The sequence below is a fragment of the Poecilia reticulata genome, chromosome 5, assembly GCF_904066995.2.
Source record: "Poecilia reticulata chromosome 5, P_reticulata-male-v2, whole genome shotgun sequence".
NCBI classification, from domain to species: Eukaryota; Metazoa; Chordata; class Actinopteri; order Cyprinodontiformes; family Poeciliidae; genus Poecilia; species Poecilia reticulata.
In genome coordinates, this window is record NC_088834.1 from 23,070,454 (window position 1) to 23,086,013 (window position 15,560).

A 15,560-nucleotide genomic window follows, 5' to 3' on the forward strand; every position below is an offset into this window, starting at 1 on the left:
GCATTTTAAAATAATAATATTTACCAAGTCACTCTGAATGACTTAGAAATGAGATGATTTAGTTGGTTAAAGAAAGGAGTTTGTTTTTGCTTCCTTGAGGAAGCAGCTGTTACGAGATAGGAGCCATTTTAATTTGCAGCACATTATGTAATGTCTGTTAAGATTCAATTTAACAGTTGCCAAGTGGGTTAACCCCCAAACCCACATGGCAACAGGCTTCCCCCCCCCCTTCCCATGAGAATAACACCACAACAAATAATGGGACAAGATTTTGGCGAATGTGGCTTGGAAAGATAAGAGCATATCTCCTGTGCTGTGCAGCATTTATTGCTTTAGACCATCCATGCAGCAAAACAATTCCAAAACCAGAGCCACGGACATGAAATACCTCCACACATGGTCACTGCACACATTCACCAGAAACCCCCCCCCAAAAAACACACCATTCATGCTTGCATCCCCTCTATCACAATTCCACATCATGCATCCATGCACAAACCTTCGCATTCAATTTCGTGAATTCAGACAAACTCATGCGCAAAAGACACACGCAGGGATCCATTTGCAAACAGATACCACATTGTGTTTGGTGGTGGAGTTTCTAAAAATAAAATGTTAATGAAGTTAACAAATATTCTCTGCGTGCAAAGAAACTGCTGTTAAACAATCTTTGGATCAAAATGGCTAGAAGGAACATCATCCCAACACTGCAAGATATTACCTAATGTAATATGTAAAGGTTTGTCCAAGTTTTTTTTTGTTGTTGTTGTTTTTTTCAAAAAAAGATGTTCAGCTTCCCTCCGTTGTACGATCGCACCAGCGGCGTGGTCAGTGCAGGAGAGGTCATCCTGAACAAAGAGGCTTTTTGTCTCCGATTAACTGGTGCAGGATGACCGGAGATCCATCTTTGCAGAAGGAGATGAGGCAGATGTGACATGTTGTTTCTCATTAGTGGCAGGCAGCTCACTTTTTCCCTCCGCCCCCACTTTGTTAAAAAAAAAAAACAACAACTCTCGGCTTTGAACGCATGTGTGACAGCTGGAGACGAGTACTCGGCTAAGTGGAGGAAAATAAATCAAAGCACTTTCCATCTTTTTGTAATGATTTGTCTAATTCTTGTCCGCCGTGTCCACGGAGGAGGAGAGGAGATGGAGGGATGGGATGGGAGGAGGGGGGGGAGATATCGAGGAGAGATGGGAACAGAGCAAGTCAGAGAGACGGTTGGGAGGGAACTGTGTCTTTAGACCAGCTGCACAGCAAATCTGTTTATTCTGCACAATTTGGCATCAAACACAACAGACTGCTGAGTGCTTGCTTCTGCTCATGGCGCCCCATTAAAATGGAATTTATTGCCGCCTTAAGAGTAAGTCCAAATTACACATTTTCACCTCTCTGCTCCATTCCTCTTTTGCACCGTTTCTTTTTCTCCATCTGTGGTGACGTCTTGTAGTTTTAGCCCCCCCCCCCCCCTCCTCCCGACGTAGTTCAAGCTGCAACCGTCAGGGCTGCTCATTACAGAGCGATGCAGGCAGTCGTGCCCTCATGCAAGTCGCCCGTCAGTAACCAACTCTGCTGTCACCTAAGTGCCACTCAGGCTGAGATCACCGTTTGAATCGAGTCTGTGGTGGAAGCTCATGCAGCTTACGCTTAGCCCATCCGTTCAATAATGAATGTTTTCCTAATAATCTGAAAAGTCTGGCATGCTGATGTATTCAGGCTGTTTGAGTCGTATTTGGTAGAAGCACTGCTGCAGGTTGTTTGGGGAATGTTTCTACAGGCTTTACACGTTTTTAGTGACCAAGATTTCGCCCTCGTTCTTTCTTGCTGAGCTCAATTTGTAATCGGTTCTCTTAACTGGGTTTAGGTGTGAACTTTAAGTAGGCCATGTGTTGATCTAAACTGGGGATGTTCAAACGTTTTGTCAGGTGGGCCAAAACTGACAAGTCAAAAGTACTCAAGGGTCAAGAAAATCCATCCATCCATCCATCCATCCATCCATCCATCCATCCATCCATCCATCCATCCATTTTCTTACACCCTTGTTCCTCAGTGGGGTCAGGAGAGGTGCTGGTGCCCATCTCCAGCTAGCGTACCGGGCGAGAGGCGGGGTCACCCTGGACAGGTCACCAGTCTGTCACAGGGGTCAAGAAAATGTCAAACAAAAGTTGTAAAAGTCATCTAATTATTTTGTCAAAAATGGATGTTATTCATTATAGATCTAAGACCTAAAAGAAATTGCATATTTTCTGTACTAAGGGAAAATTAACCTCATTTTCAAAATCTCTTGTGCTAGATTGAGCAAATTTACTCTGTAATAAGAAAACAATTTGCTTCACTTTCTTTCATAACACTTAATATTAAGCCAAATGAATTAAGTTAAATTAAAAGTGACTCAACGCAGCAGGCACACCACTGTGCTTCCTCATGATTCAAATGTATAAAAGTCAAGTGGTGTAAATACTGCAGCAAGGCATCGTAATTAGTCTGAAAACCATTTATTTTACAAGTGTAACCAAAACTTTTGGTGTAAAGACAGTATGAACTCTGGGCCCACATCTCACTCCATAAATCTCCTCGGCCAATGATGAATTCATATTTAATGACCGCGGCCATCGTCTGGGAAGGAGGAGCATTCTTTCATTATTGCCTCTTTCCCCTGCTGCTTGGTCGAGATAATTGATTTCTCTGTGGTAACAAGGTATCGACTATCCGCGGCAGCCAGCTAAGACGGTGGTTCGATTCAAAGGAGGAGCGGAGGGAAGCGGGGAGGAGGTGGAGAAAGAGTGGAACGAGGGATGAAGCTGAGGAAAGAGAGCTAGAGCGCTGAAAGCTAACAAGGCATACAATTATCTACAGTTTAGAAATGCTCACAGGTTTGAGGCGTGTGTATAGATCAGGGCAGGTTTTCTGTCTTTTACCAGAGTTTTGGCAGTAAGTGTAGCTTGGTTTAACTTAATCCAGTCGTTGACCCGTATTGAGTGAAAGTGTCAAATGCAAACGAGACGAATCATCTGTTCTCACCGAAGATGTGCTCAATGAAAACAATCTGCCACAGACATACAAGATCTAAAATATGCAAGATAAATTATTTTTAAGGCAACCAAGTGGGAGTTTGTCATTTGATTTATCAAGTGCATATTATGTTGTTCATAGAAGCTCAGTGTAAGTTTAGTGCATGACTTTTTTGTTTTTTTTGAATCAGTGGAGTCATGATTGATGTGAACCTTTTTTCAAGACTCTCAATCTGAAATATTATGATTTTTACTGAATAAACTTAAACAGTGCTCTTGAATGGTGAATGAAACCTGTAGACACAGAAAGACTCAGAACAATGTCAAGTCAAGAGATTTGCCATTTTTACCCTCAGAGGTAAGAGCGTGGTGGTGCAATAAAGAGTCAATTTGCAGATTTATTTGTATCTTTCATATTTGTCAGAAGCCATTTCACTACATATCCTCTGTCACAAAACAGTTCCCTCAGGAAGCTGTGAATAGATCCAATGACCTTTTTATTCTTCCTCCATTAGTTAAATCACCTACGCCATTTATCTCCCAATCAGACATTGTTAGTTTTAATCTTTTGTAAAAATGAACCTGGCTAACCCTTATACAAGTTACCTGCTGACAAGCTGTGACTTCAACACCCGGTCACTCAGACCGACTGACTACCACACTTAACAGCGGCAGGTGGATTCAACCCCCTTGCCATTTCAGTTCTGTCAGAAAACACTCTGCGATGTCTAAAGAGCTGTACAACTCCCTTTTAGCTCCACTATCGGCCTTAAAATCTTTTTCTTTCTTTCCTTTTTTCCACCAAACTTTTTAACTCTCCCCCTCAGGAAAAGGAATGGTGACTGAAATAGGAGAAAAACTGAGGGAAGGCGGGAAAGTTAGGCCTGATAGAAACTGAACAGTAAACATAAAAATATGCATTATTGGTGCTGTTCCTCTTAATCCATAAAGTTCTTTCAAACCGTACCCAGTAGCCATTTTTCTGCTGCTCATTTCAAGCAATTGTGCTGCATCTATTGATTCTGATTCACTTGAAACCTCTCACAGGTGACAATGTGTTTTCATGTATTTATTTCCATGGAAAAAGAAAAAAAGTATTCTGGTCAGAATTTAGTTTATTAATTAAATGATCAGATGGGAGGCCTTCAAATTGCACTTATTGAGCCGATATCTCTGCGATGCTGCCAATATTTACCCTGAACTCAAGCAGACGCCTGCTACGTGCCCCACACAGCAACAGCCTGACACATATACAGTCGATAGCCGCAATAATTAACTTTATGACTCGGGTAATTATTGATTGCACTCATGATCCAGACGAAGGTGCTCGTTCCGATCTCCTCTCTGGCACATCCGCCCCGCAGTTCGCTGTATAAATAGAGGAATTAAGCGCAGCTCTTGTTGTTACGCGTTTACCAGCTTACATTGTAATTTATTTAAGAGCTCTTAATTGGACTAGTTACTCATTTGGCCCTCGCCGGTCCCACAGCAGAACGGAGCTCGATCACCGCACGCTGGGGCATGCTGGAGTATGGAGCTACAGAGACGCACTGTACACAGCCAGCTGTTTGATGTCTGCAGCATGCCAGCGTATGCTGCACCACACAGCATAAATAAACACAAAAATCCCCCGGTGAGAGGACAGATCGACACACAGGAGACCTTATTTCAGGCTAATCAACTATTAATGTTGATTTGAAATTCAGTTTCTTTTTTCTTTTTTTTTTCCTGCAGGCTCTTCTCTGCAGTTATTTCTGGCTGAATGGATGTTTTAAGCAGGAAAAAAGAAAGCGAGAACAGACGTAGTTGGATGAAACTGAGCACCATATTTTCACCATCTCCGCTTCCCCATGCGCACACATACAAACAGCTGGACTTGAATCTCAGAGGACCAAATGGGTTGCTAAGGCGATGTATTAAATGAGGCCACATAAATGTATGTCAGTGGGTTCTGCCTGGCTTAGCACTCTCCACAATAAGTGCTAATGGAATAACTATAAGATGTATAAATGATCCTTGCTTTAATTCATAATAATGCTGGACCTCATCGCCTGCCCATTCAGCCCAATAGATTATGGAAATAGCTCTAATGACTATTGGAACAATGAGCTGAAAGGCATTATCATTCAGGGACGCGTCAGCTTTGGAATAGCTGGCACTGTGCTTTTGCCCTTTCACTGAAGATCTGAAATACCAACGGCCTTGCATTCAATTAAAAGAAGAGAAATGAAGAATTACACCAGAGCTTCGAGGAACATTAATAACACACTTTAATGTGGTAATAATTATCCGCGTCAAAAAGGTGCAAAAGCCTTTTGTTCGGGTTGAATTATATTTAATAAAAACTAGCATCTCCTATTGTGTATACAGAGACGGCCTTAAATCAGAAGGCTTTCTTCCCCCAACAGACCTACTTCATGCATAAAGACAAAGCAGCAGGATTACAATGTTTTATTTTTAGCTTGGCAATTGATGCAGAGACAAATGAATGTGAACCATTCAGTTGTGAAATCTTTGGTATGTTATTCAGGTAAACAATGCCACAAAAAAAAAGAAATATGCATTTAAAAAATGGAATATAATATTTGCCAAACATGACCATACAATCAGGGCCTCACATCAAACTTAAGTTGATTTTGCTTTTTCGAGTTATTTTTATGCATCGTGTATCCTAAACATCCCTACAACACTTAAAGGAGACAATAAAAGCAGCATGGGAGGATGTTATGTTACGCTTTTTTTTTTTTTGGTCATATGTATAGTGTAACACTTTAGTTAAATATATATGCAAATAAATTGGATGTCAAACAGAGCAGATGGAGGTTTCACTTTAAGCTCACATGAGTGAGGCTTTGGTTTGCAGAAAAATATGCGTGCAAGTATGTCTGAATGATTATGTGCAGAATACATACAGTAAATCCTATTCACTGCTGAAGGATTGCATGTATTTAATGATGCAACAGCACCCTCTAGTGGTCGAAGTTGCCATGAAGAAAACGCCTTGTCATTATTAGAGTATTATTGCATTAGTAAAGTGATTTAGAAATAAAAGTGATTTGTTTGTATAGTAAAACACATCAACAAAGAAAAAAAGTCTTACATAAAAGAGAAAAAAAAATACACTGGCCACTAACAAAATAGTTCCCCATTCATTGTTTTAGTCGAGTATTTGACGTGTGCTGGCTTGACAGGTGGTTACAATCACAACATCTCACAAAAAGCATAATTTGCTCAAAATGGTTGCTTGGTTACTAAAGGCTTCTCTGTTTCTATAATTACAGAGAAGAAATCACAATTTTCAGCAACAAAGTATAAGTGATCAAAGATAGCAAATCAAATTATATTTTTGAAAAGAAAAAAAAACATGGGAAGTTCTATAAAAATAATAATAATAAAAAAACACTCAGAAAATTGTCACATGTGATTGCACAGTCATTTTCCTACATGATTAGACAAAAGTATAGCTTGTTTTTGCAGTCAGTAACATTCATATGGATCAAAATGTTTTGGCTTTCCTGCCTTTACTTCAGCTGTGGGGAAGCGAAGAAGCTTCCCTGACGGTTGGAGGCTGACGTGGCTTTGCTCTTGCTCCCAAATCTAAGAGTTCGAAATCAAGGAGTTAAAAAATGGACAAACAATATTTGCAGCTTAGCATTAAAAATAATGTCACTATACAGTTAAAAAAAAAAAACATTTAAAAAAATAAATACTGTGGATAAATGTCAGCTGTTCTTGCTTTAATGCACATAGTGAAGCTGCAGGAAAATTCGGAAACTATGCAATAATAATATCACATAGACTAGTCAATTTAAATATTCTTATTAGATTAGAAAAAAAGACAGTCAAGTCTTGAACCTTTCCAAGTTTTTTCCAGCTTACAAACCCACAAACTGCAAGATACTTTTTGTGATAGACCAACGCAAAATAGTACACATCATTGTAGAGAAGACAAACAACCATGCATATGCATTCAGCTTCTTTACTCAATAAAATCCAGTGAGTCAACTGAACTTTTTCACCTGGATACAAAACAACATGTGGGACATGATGGAAAACATCTCACCCTGACCCCACATCCTGTGTGGTAGATATTAACTAAAAACAGGCCAGAGGGGACGGAAGATGAATAAACCTTAAAAACAGTTCAAGAGAGCAAACGACCCGACTAAAATGGAAAGATTTAGATGAAAGCATATTTGTGTATTTTAAAATGTCCCGGTCCAAACCTAAATCTATTTGATGATGTGTGGCAAGACTAAAAAAAAAAAGAAAAGAAAAATGTTCGCAGACACTCTTCAGCCAGTCTGACAGAGCTTTGGCTACTTTGCAAAGAGGAATGGGTAAAATGTTTAGTTTCTAGACGACTAAATCTGGTAATTTACCAGAGGACTGAAATGTACTTTCATTATTAACTCTGGGCTGCTAAATACAAATGTACCCCACACTTTGCAGATTTTTACTTTCAAAAAAACTACTGAAAACCACAAATCGCTTGACTTTACAACGTACTAAATACGAACACAGACATTTGTAATTGAAATGTGAAAAAAGTTAGAGTGTGAACTCTTCTACAAGGCTCTGCAGTTATATTTTATGTATAGGAAAAACAATGCATTACAGTGTGAAAGCGTATAAGTGCTTACAGGGTGGTGCTGGTGAGGGTCTGCATGACCCGCTGAGACAGTGAGCTGGAGGACGGCGTTTTGGGAAGCATCTGGTGTTCTGGGGTCGTCACTGGTCCCAGTATGCTCACTGGAAATTCAACAAACAGGAAGAACTGGTGTCAATAACATAAATATCCCCTCTTTGCTTGGTACAGAGAAATTTGAAACTGGTGTTAGAGCCTTGGGGATTGACTGAGGTTTTGTGGGTTGGTTTGCATATCGATGGTGCCGGGAGGAACTGAAACAAGAACATGAAAAGCTTCCTTGAGTTGCCCCAAAAACTAGAAGGAAGTTTAGAGGTTGGACTTTTTTTTGGCTTTGGCTCTCAAAACAGAAAAAAAGTCTTTTTAATACGACTGCTTAAAGAGAAATATCTTTTTTCCCATTAGTGTTTGGCCTGATATGAGTTGACATGCTCAATTCAGTGTGTTCCAGTTTCTGAATGCTTTAGTTTCTTATGTTTTTCCTCTTATAAGTTAAATAACTCCAGAGAAACTTTTACAGGCTTCATGCTTGATTTAAGCACAAAACTGTATTAAACTGTAAAAAAAATAAAATAAAATAAAATAATCCCATGAAAACACTGACAAAAAACCCCTGAAACCGTTTTGTAATATGCAGTTAACAGGTTGACAGTAAAGCAGACAGGAGCCCTGAAGCGCACAATGGAAAGGCACCAGAAAGTCAAGAAGAATACAACAGGGAAAACCTATTCCATTCACTCAAAGTTGTCAAAATCTACTAGCTAAAGTATCTCAAAACTCAAGAGATTTACTATTTATTTTATCTTATCAGTGTGCAGTGATCCACCTTTGTGGCTTGGAGTGTCGGTGTTCTGAGGCGTCTCCATGTCTACGTTATCGGGATGAGCAAACCGGCCCCAGTAGCTCCCAGGAATACTCAGCAGGCGCTCAACGATCTACGGAAACAGAAAATAAGCTGCTTTCTCCGTCACAAAACCTTCAGAGAGCCACAACTCATCAATCAAACCAAAAGTAAAAAATATGAATTACCTCAGCTGTCAACATTAAACACTTCTAAACTAAAGACTAAGGTTGAGAGTATTGTTGTTCCTGACTCACTTTAGCTCGTTCATCTTTTATTTATTTAAGTCATTTTTAACCTTCCCATACACAAGTCAAAGAAAAAAAAAAAAACAGAAAACACACACAATGCTCAAAAGAAAAACCAAAAAGAATATACCAAAAGAAAAGAATAAAACAGGAATAAACTAAATTTAAATTCCTATCAATGGCAAGAACACAAGGTGCAGACCACTTTACCCTCTGTTGTCTGCTGGTATCATGCAGGATGGTCATGGGGTCTGGGTCAGGAACGGCATGACCCACCAACGTGGGACCAAAAACCCTGGCCAGGTTGCTTACATCCATCTTAGTGTCCACACTCTGAGACACCCTAGTGATCAAATGCAGAGTTTTAAGTAAAATTAAACTTTGTACAAGCCTGACAGAACGAAGCTTTGCACGATAAGCTGCTGAAACCTAAAAGATGAAAATTACTTGTGCAGGTGAATCATCAGACAGGCCAGTGTGTCCCGGTTAGGTGGGGGAAGCTCACTGATGGCCTGATACAACAGCGCGAGGCTGTTGTCATCATCTTGTATCTCTACACAGAAACATACAGTTTCCATAAACTGATGGATAACAAACAAAACAGCCAGTTGCTGCTGAAAGTCTCAGAGACTCACCGGCTGCTTCCATGAAGACTTTGTTGAGGCGGAAGGTGAGAAGTGGCTCGGGCAGATTTCTTAGGAAGTCTTTGAGGACACCGGTGACGACATTGATGTCCTCGACTTTATTAAGAGAAGGCAAAGTCTTGCCTCGGATCAGCTTCTCCTTCAGCTCCTTCACCTGGCGCTCATGGCCAGAGACTCTGTAAAGGCCAACCTGCAGGAACGGAAAGACTAACTGTACCTCAGCCGGCATCGTGCTCAACCTGTGATACCATAGCAACACTCAGGACTAACAGGAGAGGAGTCATCTAAAGTATCACTACAGGAGAGAAAATCCCAGTGGATGCAGAAGCCATTTAGTGCTAAAGTTTTTCCACATTTTGTTATGTTACAACCTTCTTACAAGATGGTTGAAAATTATTTTTCTCCTCAAAAATTATAATGATAAACTGATGCATTTCCAGCCTTGGCTGGCGTTCTTCCAGGTGTGTCCTGTTTCCACCGATCATGTTCAGATGTTTTCATATTGCCTGGATTACACAAAAATGGCACTAATTTTTCCAAAAGGTAATGTGGGAAAAAAAAAGTGTATGGTCTGAAAACTCAAGCACAAGATTGTTTGTTGTTCAGAATATAAATTCTCTGGTCTTATGAACATAAAATACAACTTCGAACCAGAGCATCATGACTGGGGGGAAAAAAAGACTGCTTATCGTCATGGTAACACTATCTTTACTGTAAAGCATGGTTGCTCATCGTGTTGCAGGGATGCTTTTCTAGAAAGACATCCCCAAATACAGCAGCCAAATATAAAGAAAGCCTGCTCTGGAACTCAAATTAAATCAACAAATTACCTCCATACACTTAAACGTCTCTGGAAAGACTTAAAAATAACCGTCTGACTGCAGCTGAGAGAATTTGCAGAAGATAAAAGTATAAAATAGTGATAATAAAAGCAGGGTGTGCCTCGTTTGCAATACCCGAGAAGATTTGAAGTAGTCTTTGCTGAAAATGTGCTCCAAAATATGTTGAGCAAAAGATAAATCCTGTCTCGTTTTTATTCAATTTTTAAAAATTAGATTAATTCATTTCATAACATAACAAAAGGTGGAAAAAAAAATCAAAATGCTGGGAATTATCCACATGCACAGGTTCATAAAACAGTTTGTTTTTTCTATTGTCTGACCTCATGAAGGCCTCTGCGTTCAATCTCTTTGATGCAGTAGATGACCAAAGCCGGGATCCTTGGGGAGCTGGTTGGAGCAAAGTCAGCCAGTGTAGTCTGCACAGAAAGGACATCTTAATGAGTACATGACCTGGAAATACTTGTTAAGAGTCCATTTATCAAATGAGTGCGTTTTTATATACAGCATCAAATAAACTTTATAAAACTTTGCTTTAAGAGTGAGGTATAAACTAATAATCTAAACACCTGTGTTATTATTTTTGCAGTTTTTGTTCTCGTTTATGAAAGGAGCCGCCTGCCTGGTCAGGATGGTCATTTATACCCACAGGGGAGACATTTTGAAGTAAACGGAGTCAACCTCACCAGATTCCAGGAAGACCGAACACATAACAAATTTGCTCCATTTTGTTCCTTTGTTCTCACAGTGGATAGAAATGTCGTCAGACTTTCAGAAATCTCAAAATAAAAGGTAAACGTCTCCATTGTAATAAACATCATGAGTGTTGTGTGGAGTAAAGTTGGGAAAACATTTTGCAATCTTCTGCCTGGACTGGGGATCAAACAATTAACTGGATTAATTGTGATGAATCTGTTATTGAAATAATTTAGCAATCAATCAATAATTACCTATAGACTCAAAAATAGCCATTCGCTGTGAAAAAAAGAACATATTCAGCAATTTTTTTAAGCCAAAACGGTGAAAAATATTTATACGTTTTGCAATTAACATTAAAAACATTTTATCTACAAATATTTTTCACCCAAAACTCATCAAGTGGCACAGTTAAAGCTTTGTCTAGTTCGAATTCACCTTAGGAATTCTGCGTTACTGCATTTTAAATAAAATATCTGCAGAATATGGCTTTTTTTTCCCATCTGATTAATCGATTCGTTGTCAGAATTATAGAATAATCAATAACTAAAATAATTAGTGTGCAGCCCAAGCACAATCACATATTGTAAAAAATAAAAATAAATAAAAAACATAGAAGGGAGCAGCACAGGAATCCAGTCTGTCTCTGTGCTTTACCAGAATATAGGCCTCAACCTGATTGAGAAGCTTTAGCATCTGCCATGTAAAGGAACCAGAAATAAAGCGATCAGAAACATACCTCTGTTCCCCTGATGGGCGTTTCAAGAGCTGAGGGATTACACGGCAGGGGGCAGTTATCCCGACACTCCGGATGGGTCACAATCCTGCAGTCCTGGCAGCGAAGACAAATCTTGCCGAACTTTGTTCTTCTTCCGCAAGGTGCACAGAACTCAGACTTGATCACCTGATAGATAGGTATGTAGTTCATTAAAAATTAGGTTTTCGAATGAAAAACAAATAAAGAGAAGAACTTAGACCAACCGTTTTGGGAATGAAGTGGTGCTTCTTCCCTCCTTTAATTTGAGGAGTCTGGAACTGAACTGGGGTTTCAGAGACCGGCTTGCTGGGGGCTTCACTGGCAGTGTCATAGTGGTCAGTGGTGGTTGTGTTAGCCAACGCTGGAGATAATCATTTTGTTGGTCAAATGGCAAAGATCAGAAAAATTTAATTTAACCACACATTTTGCTTTCATTGGTAATAAATCGCGTTGTGAGGAAAAAGTGAAATGAAAAGAAAAGTCCTTACCACTCCTCCTCCTGCTGCGGGTCCAGTAAGGCACCGTCTCGATGGTGGAGACCGCCTCGACGCCGCCGCTCGCAGGCAGGGTGATCGTCGTTTTGGCCACGATGGACTCATTATTCTGAAGCGTAATAAAGGAGACATTTTATGTAATCTTCGTCAAGAGAAAGATGAACTTATAAAGAACTAAAACAGGTTGTGTTTAAAATGTCGTGGAGCCCAGCGGGCTCCAGGGGGCAGCATTACTCTTTCTGATGTACGGCCTGTGGAGCGGGGCTTCTTCACTGCTTGTGGAGGACCATCTGTGAGTTTTCTAGAGGAACGCTGCAGTTTCAAAAGTAAATTGTGCAAACCAAGAAAATGAGAAATCAGAGTCAGTGAACTGAATCGATAATTAGACCTCAAACAAAAAAAACGGCTAAACCATTAGGTCATTAGTGGGAGAAAACACGTTTGAAAAAGATGAGTAATGACGTGACTCACTCGTTTCGGCCGTCTGCGGAGTCTCACATTCTTCATCACAGAAGAATCCCAGTCCTAAAGGAGAGAAGGCAGCGTAAAAATATTGAGCCACTTTATTAATGAGGTCCTTAAGTCCCAGCTACTGTAACTGTTTGACACAAAAAGCTTACCAGAGAGTCATCTGTTTGGTCATAGCTGATATCTGACAGCAGTGTTGATTCCTCAACTCTACTTAGTCTGTAATATAAAATCAGCATCAGTGAACAAACCATGTGTGGTAATGGCTAGTTAGAGAAAGGCCACATTCAGTGTTAGAAGACAATTTTCACACATTACAGTTGATTTACATGTCATGATGCAGAACAAAATATAAAATTATATTTATGACAGGTTTGGAAAAAACAAAAACAAAGTTTGTGGCATAATTTGACAAAATGTCAAAAAGTTTAAACGGTGTGAATACTTTTGCTATTTGGAATTTTACTCTTTTTTAAATTGAACCTCCCACTTGGTATAATAGCTCTACCTGGAGCGCCACACAAACTCCATTCCTTATTATCTAAGGAATTTGGCTGCAACACATGCAGCAACTTTTCAGACCATGTTGCGTGAGGCTGACCTTCGGCTGGAGTTGAGGTTGGTTTTGGCGCCTTGTGCTGCCTGCGAATGGGTGCTGAGAAAGGCCAGGGCTGACCGCTGCTCCTCACTGAGGTGAACACTGCTGCCATTATTCTCTGCGATCAGCAGCTCCCGGATCAGCTGTACCTGCCGCTCCTTTTATCGTCACAAAGCAGCAGGATGACAGAGACAAGTTAATGCAGATGAATTTTATTTAATTTTTTTTTATTAAAATTGACAACATAAATGACTTTTTCTGTTGTTGTTGTTTTTTTAAAATACAATAAACTATACAGAACTCTACAAACAGAAAACGTAAGAAATCAGTTAGACACCAACTAGTTTCTCATAGACGGCCTCTGCCTTCTGTCGTCGACGGATCTCCACATCCACCTGGTTTCGCGCGTGTTTTAGTTTGACCTCCAGTGCCCCCCTCTCCGTTTCCACTTTGGCCAATACTTCTTTGCAAGAAACCAGCTCATCACCTGCCAATAGCCACTTCTTACGACAGTCTTCAAAGTTCACTGCCATCTGGAGGAACTCTGCAGGGCAGGAGAAAGGTGCAACAGACTTACCAACAACATGCATTTTAATTAGCCAAAAAATTATTACATTTTATTTATTATCACAGCAGCACTATGTAATACATCAAAATCGCAAAGGTTGGATTGGATGACATTTTTATTTAGATTTTATCTTCACTTATGCTCTGCAGCCCAGTCCTACACATTTGGCCACTTTCAAGGACTTTCTCTGCACTGAAACTGAATTTAGTGACCGAGAGGCTAAAGCTTACAAAGAATGTCGAAACACCGCAATGATGGAAAATAAAGATTTGAGGGTTGATGCAGCAAAATCACAAATATTGCAACTGAATTCAAGACATGAGTAGCATGATCTTGCTTTTTAGAATGCGTCAATAGAACGACAACAGAATTCTCAGATTCACAAATGCCATTTGAAAAGCACAAATAAAAAATAGAAGCATTAGTTATTATGTAAGAGAAATACAAAGTTTATATAATGTGGCGAGGAAACAAAAGATAAAGTATTTGTCGTACTGTTTCCTTTTTTGCCGCACTTCTCCAGACCTGGAAACCGATTCAAACATTTCCAGCCAGTGTAGCGAGATTTACTGCTGTAGCACTAAGCAAGCTAAGCAAACTACAGAGTCGGAAAATACCACACTGAGGTCTGGTGGTAACTTACGTGGTTCAATGTTCTCATTCAGAGCGTCCAGGTGAGCTCCGAGACTCTGAAACTGGTTGAACAGGTTCACAACGGACATCTCCATGTTGTATCACTGCGACTGTTAGCAAAAACAAATGAGTTATTGAGCTAGGAATGTATCTTTTGTTGTACGCGATATGTATCATTGTTTTCCAGTAGCACAAGCACTTGCTGGAAAGTACCATTTCAAACATTCCATGTATATACAGTTAGAGCGCAAAATACATCGTAAAACTACGTTATACACATATTTAAGACAGACATAAAGTTTTTTAAATGAGCATTTTAAAAAAGTTGCTAGTGTGCGTTAGCACCCAGTTAACAGTTCATCTCGACATTAATTAATCACGTCAAAACCCACAAATCAGTTACCTGTCCAATATACAGTCCGTGGGATAGTTAGATGGACGTGTATAATATTTGTGTCCTCAGCGGAGATCTGGTCGTGTGTTAGCACAGCATCAACACTGCCACGCCTGGCAGAGCTTCCACATTCCTTCAGTTCAAAATCAGCGCCGGTTTTCTTCTTCGTCAAATAGAAGCTGGTGTCAGGGAACTCTGCCGCCCCCACACAGCCAGACTTGTAACTGCACATAGGACGGCAATTAGTTTCGGTCAAGTGAATAAATAAGGATATTTTAGATGTAGTTCTCTTAAAGGACTACAGTATTATAATAATGAATATCTTACCTACCTGCAGTAAGTAGATTTATAATTTGGAGTAAATTTAATGGATCTTTCACACCAGGAAAGGTTTACCACTGTTCCCATGCTTTCTCCATTTGTAGATAATGGGTCTTTCATTTTGGTTTACTGGAATCCCAAAGCCTTAGAAGTGGATTTGTAAGCATTTCCAGACTGACAGAGTTGAATGATTTTGTTTTGCTTCTCTTCTAGGGTTTATTTTCAGGCCATTTATGTAGGCGATTTGAAGTCTTTTAAGTCTTCATGTTAGAAGCGTTACATTTACCGTAAGTGGTCTCTTGATTATTCAAGTCAGGCAGTAATGAGACCTGGTTGTGGCTCAAACTGCACATATGTGGTTAATCACATACGCGCAGGTTGGCTTGACTAGCTTTTTTCC

The 15,560-nt window shown here is 39.8% G+C and overlaps 1 protein-coding gene across 1 annotated transcript; it reads right to left on the minus strand.

Moving 5' to 3' along the window:
- Nucleotides 1-5,447: 5,447 nt before the first annotated feature.
- Nucleotides 5,448-15,172, minus strand: LOC103464955 (rac GTPase-activating protein 1-like). The gene is made up of 17 exons (XM_008409391.2): nucleotides 14,849-15,172; nucleotides 14,456-14,555; nucleotides 13,586-13,788; nucleotides 13,248-13,402; nucleotides 12,799-12,865; nucleotides 12,650-12,703; nucleotides 12,413-12,490; nucleotides 12,173-12,287; nucleotides 11,909-12,045; nucleotides 11,667-11,831; nucleotides 10,555-10,650; nucleotides 9,384-9,582; nucleotides 9,196-9,301; nucleotides 8,959-9,091; nucleotides 8,486-8,594; nucleotides 7,655-7,763; nucleotides 5,448-6,608 (listed from the first exon to the last, which is right to left on the minus strand). Exons 2-17 carry the CDS (start codon nucleotides 14,538-14,540, stop codon nucleotides 6,533-6,535), a joined length of 1,887 nt encoding a protein of 628 aa, XP_008407613.1. The 5' UTR covers nucleotides 14,541-14,555; nucleotides 14,849-15,172; the 3' UTR covers nucleotides 5,448-6,532.
- Nucleotides 15,173-15,560: the final 388 nt, after the last annotated feature.

Coding starts and splice junctions, on each gene's coding strand:
- LOC103464955 (XM_008409391.2), bottom strand. CDS start 14,540: ATGGAGATGTCCGTTGTGAACCTGTTCAACCAGTTTCAGAGTCTCGGA. Junction 10,651..11,666: donor CGCCCATCAGGGGAACAGAG/GTATGTTTCTGA, acceptor CTTTCTGTGCAG/ACTACACTGGCTGACTTTGC. Junction 8,595..8,958: donor ATACCAGCAGACAACAGAGG/GTAAAGTGGTCT, acceptor CTGTTTCCGTAG/ATCGTTGAGCGCCTGCTGAG.